Genomic DNA, 10799 nt, shown 5'->3' with positions numbered 1-10799 from the left:
ATCTGACCTCAGACACTTAACACAAAAACTAGCCATATGACCTTGGGCAAGTCACTTAACCCCAATTGCCCTCCAAAAAGCAAAAAAAGGAAAAAAAAATACAAGCTCATTACGATTCTTTTAAGCCAGATTTCCTGACTCCCAGGTCAAGACTTTTCATTAACATCATACAAGTTCCCAATCAAATGAGATGTTTGTCAAGCACTTAGCACAGGGCTTCACACATAGTAGGCACTTAATTGTTCCATTTCCCCTTCCCCCCAACCCGCTATTTCCCTGGACTCCTTTGCCTTTCTGGGCTAAGAATCCATATTACTGGAGAATAAGTGGAAGGAATAGGGAATGTTTAAGCTTGGTTAAGAGAAGACTCAAGGGGAACATAGGAGCTGTTTTCAAGAACTTGAGGGACCATCAGAGGAAGGAAGGATTAAATTTGCTCTGCTCCATTCCAAAGGACAAGAAGCAATGAATGGAAGATATAAAAAGGCAATTTCAGGCTTATTGTGAGAAGATACTTAACAATTAGAACTATGCAAAAATGGAAGAGAATGCTCAGAAAAGCTATTACCTCTTTGGAGGTCTTCAGGCAGAGGCTGGGTGACCCCCTGTTGGGGATATTATAGTTAGGATTCCTTTCACGGATGGCTTGGCCTAGACTGCCACTGAGGTCCTTCCCAGCTCTCAGACCTTGTGGTTTTGTGAACAGAAAGAGAAATACCTCCTCATCTGTATTCCAAAGGTTGCACAAAGGTCCCTGTCCTGGACCCTCCTCCTAAATTCTATTGCTTCCCAACTCAGAGTGAATTAGCATCATCAGGGACAAACGCAGCTACTGCTTAGATGAAAGCACCTGGAATCCCCCAGCCTGAGTTCAGAGTCGTTTTTGAGACCTTTGACCATGTCCAAAATATAGCTCTGTCTTTCTTCACTGCTAGATTTTTTCCCTCAGATTTTTTTTTCCCCAATGAGCTCCCAGCAGAGGGAGCGAGAAGAGAAGGATGGGACTGAACATTGACCCAGACTCTTACAACTGCAAAGAACCTTAGAAGGATCATGAGGATATAGATCTGGTCTGGAAAGGGACTTCAGAGGTCACCAGATTCAGTCCCCTCATTTTACAGATGAGGAAACCCAGGCACAGGGAAGTTAAGAGATTTTGTCCAAGGACACATAGCTACTAAGTGTTAGAGATGAGAGGGTTCTGAATCCTCGAGTTAATGCTTCTTCCACAATCTAATCTCCCATTAATTGCAGTAATCTCCTTTATAGGAACTCTGGGAAGGGCCATTCAACCTCTGACAAAACATTCCCAACTATGGGGAGTTGATTTTCTCCAAGACAGTCAATTCTGGGGATGTTCTTCCTAACATCAGGAATCTACCCCACTATAATTTCCCCACCTCATTCTGTCTTCTGGTATTATAGAACAACCCTTTTAAAGATTTAGACAGCCGCCTTATCTTCTTCTCCTCCCAAGCCTTCCCTTCTCTGTAAGCTAACCATCCTGCCTCCTAACCACTGGCATCGAGGCGGCACAATGGATAGCATGCTAGGCTTGGAGTTAAGAAGACCCGTGTTCGAATTTTGCCTCACATACTTACTAGTTGTCTAACTCTGGGCAAAGTCACTTAACCTCACTGTGCCTCATTTTCCTCAGATGTAAAATAAGGGGTTTGGACTTAATGGTTTCTAAGGTTCCTTTGAATTCTAAATCTATAATCTAAACCCAATTCCTTCAACCCTTCCTCAGAGGATAGTTTCATCATATTTTCCTCCTCTTGTATCAATGCTTTTTCTACAATATGGTGCCAGAACTGAATATAATATACTCCAGGTAGGGCCTGGCCAGAGCAGAAGACCATGTGGTGACTATAATCATATCCCCCATTTTAGAGAAAAAAATCAAGCAGCTTTAGGCTAGGAAACATTCCCCCAAAACACCCTCTTTTGCCTCTATTATCTTCCCCTTTTGTGTGTGTGTGTGTCAGTGTGCAGGGGGCAGCTTCCATAAGGAAGAGGCCAGGTGTAGTGGGAAGAAGACTGGTTTTGGAATTGGAAGACCTGGTTTCCAATCCTGGCTCTGCCTCTCAACATTGGACTTCCAAGGTCTCTTCCAAAGCCAAGGCCATTTCTTTTCTTTTCTTTCCTTCCTTCCTTCCTTCCTTCCTTCCTTCCTTCCTTCCTTCCTTCCTTCCTTCCTTCCTTCCTTTCTTCCTTCCTTCCTTCCTGTGCCTGCTACCAAACAAGGCGTGAGAACTGCATGAAGATACTGGAGAATTTCCAGCTGAGGTTAAGCTAGAGGCAGGGACCCTTTCTGTGAACCCTGGCTCTTAAAATTAAAGAAAGAGTCATGACAACAGTTATGAATGCTTTTGCTGTCCAACACCCAGTACTTGTTTGGTTCAATGGCACAAGTCTCCATGGCTTTTCCAGACCTCTGCCCTGTTGTGGAAGCCCACATGAGGGGGGCCATGGCCCCCAACTTCAGCAATGCTGCTGCTATCTTGACCTCTTCTCCCTAACTTTGGAGGAGAATGCCAGGACTCCTATATCTTGGCATGAGTTCTTTCAGTTGGTACCTGGGAGGAGAGATGCTGTCCACCACTCTCAGGGCGGGAAGGATCTTTTTTGGCAAAGGATCTACTTTTGCATTAAAGATGGGATATGAAACCTGTGGCTCCTTCCCTAGACTCTTCAGGTTCAGGACCCCAGTCAGAGGTGAATAGAGGTACTTTTTTCTGGTCCGGAATGCAGTAAACATCTCAGAGGGGGGAAATTTTGTCAAGAGTTTTAGTAGGTCCTTCCGGAAAATGTTCCATGAATTCTCCCTCAAGATCTTCTGACACATAGTGTCATCACTAAAAGGGAAACACAAAGCCTTTGTGAGGATAGCTGGCAGACACTCTGGGTTGCACGGCAGTCTGGGGAACTGTTTGGTGGGACACAACTCATAACTCTGGGGACCCACCTTCATTCATCCCCTTCTCTTCATGAGGCAAGAGGATGCTGGAAGTTCGAAGTCTGGCCAAAAAGCTAACAGGGTTCAGGGGTGGGAAAGCGAAAAGAGTCCCACCTAGAGCTGAAGAGAAATTTGGACTAGCAGCTAAAAGGTATAAAAGGAGATGCTCCATTTGGAAGCAACAGAAAACAAGCATCAAGATTTACCTAGGGAGCCCCTCCCCCACCAGCACCTTCCCAAGAGATCCATGTGTATAATTATAGAGAAGACAGAATAGAAAAGGCTTAAGTATGAGATCAATTTGGGAAAGAGAGCAAAGATCTGCAGGTCATGGAAGACCACAAGCACATGCACATGGAGATAGGGAGGGAGAGAATAAGCATTTATGAAGGGCCTACTATGTGCCAGGCACTATATTAAGTGTTTTACTAATATTACTAATAATTAGCAGGGCCTCAGACATTTTAAAAGGTGAGCATAGTACTGGGATGCCCTGTTTGCCTGAAGCAAATGAGTTGTACTCTTGGAAATGGAACTGACACCATTTTGTGATCTATTCTAAAATACTGGGTAATCCTTGAACACTGATGACCTGGTCAGTAGCAAGGGATGTGTGTGTGACTCATAAAAAAGCAGGGAGAGGGCAGGACAGAGTCTTCCTGTGGTTCTTTGAAGTTACAGGAATAATAGCTCTAGAGTTCCTTAGGAATTTGGGACCTGAAACCACTAAGGGTTCCCATTGGCAGGTTAGTGTGATGTGTGCTAAAGCTGGAGTTTGGATTGGCCATAGTTTGGATTGGCCATTTATTACTTACCACTGATCCAGCCATTGTTGGCTTGGCCATTTACTACTGAGTGTGACTGTGAATGAGTGACTTTAACCCCGATTCTCATTTTCCTCAACTATGAAAAGAGGACGTGGAACTAGATTACCCTTCTGACTCTAATATGAAATCCTAAGAGAGTTTTAGTTCCATTCTAAAATTCTTTGGCTAGCTTGCTCCATGCCAAGTCCCAGTCTTTACCCCTAAGGAAATCACAAGAAGACACAACATACATGCTTTATTTAAGGCAGCAAGGACTGAGGCATATTAAAAATTTCAGTAAAACTGAAATATTAAGAAATAATATTTTTCTCAAAAGCCTTTTCTATATTCCCAGAAAAAGCCCTTGGAAAAGTGGGTGATAGATCCAGGACAAAAAGGCTTCCCCCAAAAGTGCTTGATCTCTTGCTCAAGAGATCCTTCTGTCATTTTGGAGTGCTTGACCACAATTGGTCAGAGTATCTTCCTGTCTGAGAGTATATGGCCTCAAGATCATCAGATCCTCAGCCATGGGAAATGTGGCCAGAGATGCATCTGAACCCCAAAGAAATAGACCAGGTTTTATTGGTCTGTGAGCTTGGGGAAGAGGTCTTCCACCAAGCAGGTAAGATCAGTACTAAGTGTCCCTGCACAGAACAATCCATCTCCTGACTATGGGCATTTTCTCTGACTGCCCTTCACGCCTAGAATGTCTCCCTTATCATTTCTACCTCCTGGCTTCTCTGGCTTCCTACAAGCCTCAGCTAAAACCCACCTTCTACAAGAAGTCTTTTCTGATCCTCTTTAATGTTAATGCCTTCCATCTCTCTCTTTTTTTTTTTTTTTTTGCTTTTTGGAGGGCAGTTGGGGTTAAGTGACTTGCCCAAGGTCACATGGCTAGTTTTTGTGTTAGGTGTCTGAGGCCAGATTTGAACTCAGGTCCTCCTGACTCCAGGGCCAGTGCTATATTCACTGAGACACCTAGCAACCCCTCTTCTTTCTCTTGATTATCTCCAATTAATTCTTTATATCTCTTGTTTCTACAATTCTCTTGCATTTTGTCTCCCCATTAGTATATGAGCTCCTTGAGAGCAAGGACTGTCTTTTGCATTTTTTTTAATCTCTAGCATTTATTATAGTATCTGGTATATAATAAATACTTGATGATTTTATTTGAAAAAGCTGAAAGAAACTCAGATAGTGAAGTGAAGAATATAAGAATACTTCTGCCTCCAGAAAAGCTGATAATTTTATCTTACCCACTAGAAAAATAAAGTAAGCAAATTCTTGATCAAAATGATTTGGCCAAAGTTTTAAAAATTATCCCTGTTTAATCTAAATTGAGGCAATGGATTTTGGGATATGTGAATGAATTTTACTAGGAATGGAAATGTTTGTTTTTTTCTGTGAGTGTGTGTGTTGATATCCATTCAATAAAAAAGTGTTCAGTCTATAAACGAAGCTGAAACCAGCTTAAAAGTTTTGTTTCGTGTGATTCCAATAGCAGAGAAAGAAAAAAGTCTTCTCACAGTTTTGAAAATAAATCTTATCTCGTGCAGGAATTGTTCTCTTAAATTTGCTTTTGTTTAAGCCATCATAAGTAAGGGAAATTTTGCCTCAGAAAAGGTGAGTGAAACAATTAGGGAAGAAAAGGCAAAATTTCATTTTAGGAACTGGTCAGGAGTTTGCTTGACCACTATGAGCTTCTCAGTGATTTGTCAGAATATAATTGTCTAGGTAAATTAGGAACCAAAATCACTTAAAAGGAATTAGGATAGACTGTACATTTGCAAGTTCTTAAATGAGAAACTCAATTTGAAGTGTTTTATCAGGCAAAATGAGAAATTGTCTGTAAACCTGGAAGTTTCAGCTCTGATCAAAAGATGAATTTACCATGAATTTCAGAGCCATGAGAAAATTCATGCTAATTTGCAAAAGACTCAATGGAGAAAAAGGAAACTCAATCTCAAAATCATTTTAAAAATTATTTGAAAGCATAGAAGTATGAAGTTAAGAAATTACCAGCATTAGAAAGTGAAATACTGAGTCAAGGTAAATAAATGCAGTTCTAAAATTTGCAAAGATCAATCTGGGTTAATCGGGGTCAGTAACTAAAATAAAAAAGAAATTAGAGATAGTTTTTGTTTTTGTTTATTTTGCTTTTTTGGAGGGCAGTTGGGGTTAAGTGACTTGCCCAAGGTCACATGGCTAGTTTTTTTTTGTGTTAAGTGTCTGAGGTCAGATTTGAACTCAGGTCCTCCTGACTCCAGGGCCAGTGATCTATTCACTGCATCACCTAGTCGCCCCAGAGATAGTTTTTATACTGACATAGTGTTGTCTTGAGGCAGTGAGAAGTATATAAAGGTGCTCTGAAAAGCAAAAAATAATCTGACATTTCAACTGCAGATAGTGGTATTAATTCATCTAGAAGTCAGATGAGTTAAGTCAGTTTCTGATTCCCTAAAGGTAGGAAATAGAACCAGAGAGTTTTCACTTCAGCAGGAACGATCACAAAGTTTTCATTTTTGCCATTATTAGAATCTCCAGCAAGGGCCAAGTTAGGAAAACAGCAGAGGAAAAAGAAAAGCTCAGGATTACTGAAATTGGCAGTGCAAGCTTTAGGAAGTTTTTCAAGATCCCATTGAGATAAGAGGAGAATAGTGAGACTGGCATGACGGCAAAACTGTGAACTCCACTTGAAGAAATGCATATTTCTTCCTTAGGGACTTGGAGTTAGTTTTTGCTAATGATTTCCAAGCTTAATTTCACAAGTTCTGGTGTTCTTGTGTATGTAGAAAGGTAGCTAGAATCATGTAGCAACCTTTAAAATGGAACAATTTAAACTTTGGATTTTATCGGGTTTGACAAATTAATTGGGGACAATTATTATTCACAGCAGAGTTGACTTGGGCTCTGAATGGTAACTGCTGGTGCCACACATTCTTTGTAGCTGAGAGAGCAGAAGCAATAACTGCTCCATATTCTGAATTCAACTAATCAGTCAGTAATTTACTAAACATTTATTAAAGGGGCCTACTGTGTGACGAACTGTACTAAGCTCTGGGGATACGAAAAGAGGCAAAAGACAGTCCCTGCCCTCAAGGAGCTCAAAATTGAATAAGGAAAACAACATTCAAACATGCTATATACAGAGTACATTGGAAATAATAACATAGAATTCCAAAATTCTTAGGTTATTGGATTGATTTTTCTGTGTAAAATTATGCAGAGATGCATTCCATTGGGTGAATGTTATCGGACTAGTTATAGGTTTTGTTTTGTGCTTATGTTTTAAGTTCATGAGATTTTTTTTATTAAAGTCAAGTTTCTAAGGTTTTTGTGGGGGGGGTTATGTTATAATTTATAATTATAGAGAAGTGCTTTAGATTTTGGAATGCTACCTGTAGTTTGATTTCTTTGTAACATGAAAAAGATAGCTGCTCTTTGACCTGAATACTGTAATTTTATAAATTTGGATTATCAGCTATTAGAGACTTGGGACTGCCTTGAGATGTGATGGATCCCCCTTGCTGGAGATCTTCAAGCAGAGACTTAGGCCATTTATCACATATGTAATAGTTGGGGTATGGATTGGACTAGGTTGCTGCTGAGCTCCCTTCCAACTTCCAAATTTTGTGAGTCTGTGAATTCCAACTTCAGGAAATATAGCAGGTAGGTTGCATTCTTAAAGTGTGGGCACAGGATCCCTGGGGATTCCCAGACCCTTCAATGGATCTGTGAGGTCAAAACTATTTTCTTAGCAACACTAAGATGTTATTTTCCTATTAAAATACTTACTTCTCCCTTTTCCATTACATATCTATGTGAAGCTAGGTTTTCTTTATATACTTCCAGACAACATATTGCAACAGATTGAATCCAGAAGCAGACAGGACAATCCAACTGTCTGCTATTAAGCCAGACATTAAAGAGATTTGCAAAAATATGTACAATGCCATTCTTCTCACTAAATTTTGTTTTGGAAAATATATTTTTCAGAAAATGATGTTAATGTTAACATATAATGGGTTTATTATTGTTTTAATGAATTAATAAATATTTTGAATTTTTATCAGTTTTAACTTCTGATAGGATAAATTTCAATAGATGTAACCCACATAAACAAAAGCTCTTTGGGATTTTTTAAGAGGATAAGAGAGTCTTGGGGCAGCTAGGTGGTACAGTGAATAGCATGCTTGGCCTGAAGTCACGAAGACTCAACTCCCAGAGTTCAAATCTGGCCTCAGAAGCTAGCTAGCTGTATGACCCTGGGCAACTCACTTAACCCTATTTGCCTCAGTTTCCTCATCTGTAAAAAAAATAAAAATGAATTGAAGAAGGAAATGGCAAATTATTCTAATATCCTTGCCAAGAAAAAATCACAAATGAGATCATAAAGAGTTGCACATAACTGAAAAATGATTGACCAATGACAAAGAGATCTCTTTGTGGTACTATACTACATACTGGGGGATACCAAAAAAAAAAAAAAAAGGCAAAAGATACTCCCTGCCCTGGAGGAGCTCAGAATAGAATAAGGAAAACAGCATTCAAACAAGTGACATACAGATCAAATTGGAAATAATGACAGAGATCAAAAAGTCTTGAGAATTGCTGAAGTAGGACATTTTGACCAAAATGTAGACTGAATGAAGGGAAGCAATATGGAAAAAAAAAAAAAAACCTCTGGAACACTCTGGGCTCCTCCTTTAGAATGTAAACTCCTTGAGGGCAGGGACCATTTAGTGTTTGTCTTCTAACCCCAGCAATAAACACAGCGCTAGGCATATAGTAGCTCCTAATAGAGACATTGACTGATTGAGCCTGGAGCTTAGGAGAAGGTCTAAGGATGGATTTATGAGCAATTAGGTCCTCTTCTCACCAAACCGTAGAATTTTAGAGTTAGAAGGTCAGCTTCTCACTTGAACATACCATCCATCTCCCCTGAGCTCATCTTGCCTTCCCATTCCTTTCACAGCCAAACTAGGGAAAGCTGCCTCTATCCTCAGTGCCTCCATCTCGTCTCCACCCACTCACTTAATTCCTTCTATCTTGCAATCTGGCCTCCAAACTCATAACTCAATTGAAAATACTCTTTCCAAAGTTACCAGTGATCTCTTCATCAACAAACCCAATGATTTTTTATCCATCCTCATCCTCCAGAAGGCGACATTTGACACTGGTGATCGCCTTCTCCTCCTGGATACTCTCCCTTCTGGGTTTTCATTTTTTGTTTGTTAACAGTGTTCTCTCTGGGTTCTCCTCCTACTTGACTGACCTCTCTTCAGTCTCTTTAACTGGATCACTTACATCACACTCTCTAAATGGAACTGTGTCCCAAGGCTCTACCCTCTGTTGGCTTCTCTTTTCACTCTCTATTTACTCTCTGTCTCTCTCTCTCCTCTCTCTGTCTCTCTGTCTCTCTGTCTCTCTCTCTGTCTCTCTCTGTCTCTCTCTCTGTCTCTGTCTCTCTGTCTCTGTCTCTCTGTCTCTCTCTCTCTCTGTCTCTCTGTCTCTGTCTCTCTGTCTCTCTGTCTCTCTCTCTGTCTCTGTCTCTGTCTCTGTCTCTCTGTCTCTCTGTCTCTCTCTCTGTCTCTCCTCTCTCTCTCTCTCTCTCTCTCTCTCTCTCTCTCTCTCTCTCTCTCTCTGCCTCTCCCCTTCCTCATCAGTTCCTATGGGTTTAAGTTTCATCTCTTTGTAGATGATTCATGCCTACTTACATACACATACATACATACATGTGTGTGTCTATATATGTGTGTGTGTGTATGTGTGTGTGTGTGTGTATATATACATATTGGCCATTTAGAACCGGGTATCCAATAGACATCTCAAATTCCACTAAGTCCAAAAGAGAACTCATGATTTCCTCCCCTCAAAATCCCACCTTCTTCCAAACTTTGCTGTTTCTGTCTAGAGTGCCAGCATCTTTCTAGGCACCCAGGTTCACAACTTTAGTCTCATCCCTGATTCCTCATTCTCCCTTAATTCATATATCAAATCAGTATCCAAGTCTTGTTGATTCCATACCCTTAACATTTCCTGTATTTGTTTCCTCTCTATTTACATAGTCATTACCCTAGTTCATCACATCATTCCTCACCTGGTTGACAGTAATAGGTCTCTCCTTTCCTTGATCTATCCTCCAAACAACTACCCAAGTGATTTTCCTATAGCAGAGGTAGGACCAGGTCACTCCCCTACTCAATAAACTCTGGTGGCTCCCTATTACCTCTAGGATGGCATACAAACTGTTCTATTTTCAAAGTTATTTACAACCTGATTCCAACTGACCTTTCCAGCTTCCCTATAAATTATGCCCTTTAAGACATTCTAAATTCCAACCAAAGTGCTCTTTTTGCTAGTTTTCATGCATAACACTTCCTCTCTCAATTTTGTGCTCTTGTACAGGCAGCCCCTCGTGGCTGAAATCTATTCCTTCTTGATTTCTGCCTCTTCAAATTCAATTTCCTTCAAAGCTCAATTCAAACAGTATCTCCTGTATGAGGTCTTTCCTGATTTCCAGCCCCCTGCCTCCACCCTCACACACACTCCCACCCCCTACTCTCCCCCACCTCACCCCCGACCCAGGCTATGCCTGATACAGCTAAGTATTATACTGTAGGCCTTGGGGCCTAGAGTCAAGAAGTGTGTGTGTGCCCACCCTGGGAGCCCTCACACCCATGCACCCATGTGTGTGAATTCAATTGTGTCTGACTCTTTGTGACCCCATTTGGGATTTTCTTGGCAAAGATACTGGAGTGGTTTGCCATTTTCTTCTCCAGATCACTTTCCAGACAAGTAGGGTGAAGTGATTTGTCCAGGGTCAGTGTCTGAGACCAGATTTGAACTCAGGAAATTGTGTCTTTTTGATTCTAGGCCCAACAGTCTATCCATTTTGCCACTTAACTGCCCCTTAGAGTCAAAGAGACCTGAGTTCAAATCCAGCTTTAGACACTTAATAACTATGTGACCCTGGACAAGTTAGTTACTTAATTTCTATTTATCTTAGTATCTACAACTGTAAAATGGGGGTG

The 10799-nt window shown here is 40.8% G+C and overlaps 1 protein-coding gene across 1 annotated transcript in view; it reads right to left on the bottom strand.

The window, feature by feature from the left end:
* Positions 1 to 2319: 2319 nt before the first annotated feature.
* The window catches only part of CNBD2 (cyclic nucleotide binding domain containing 2), a 68309-nt gene continuing 59829 nt past the window's right edge, over positions 2320 to 10799 (bottom strand). The window contains 1 exon segment of the mRNA XM_069077561.1: positions 2320 to 2858. Coding sequence (XP_068933662.1) covers positions 2519 to 2858 — 340 coding nt within the window. The 3' untranslated portion in view covers positions 2320 to 2518.

The sequence above is a fragment of the Petaurus breviceps genome, unplaced genomic scaffold (genome assembly GCF_028583685.1).
Source record: "Petaurus breviceps papuanus isolate PSGF00001 unplaced genomic scaffold, PetGlider_PUasm1.0 90994, whole genome shotgun sequence".
NCBI classification, from domain to species: domain Eukaryota; kingdom Metazoa; phylum Chordata; class Mammalia; order Diprotodontia; family Petauridae; genus Petaurus; species Petaurus breviceps.
The sequence above is the reverse complement of the archived record's forward strand: the minus strand, read 5'-3'. Positions and strand labels throughout refer to the sequence as shown.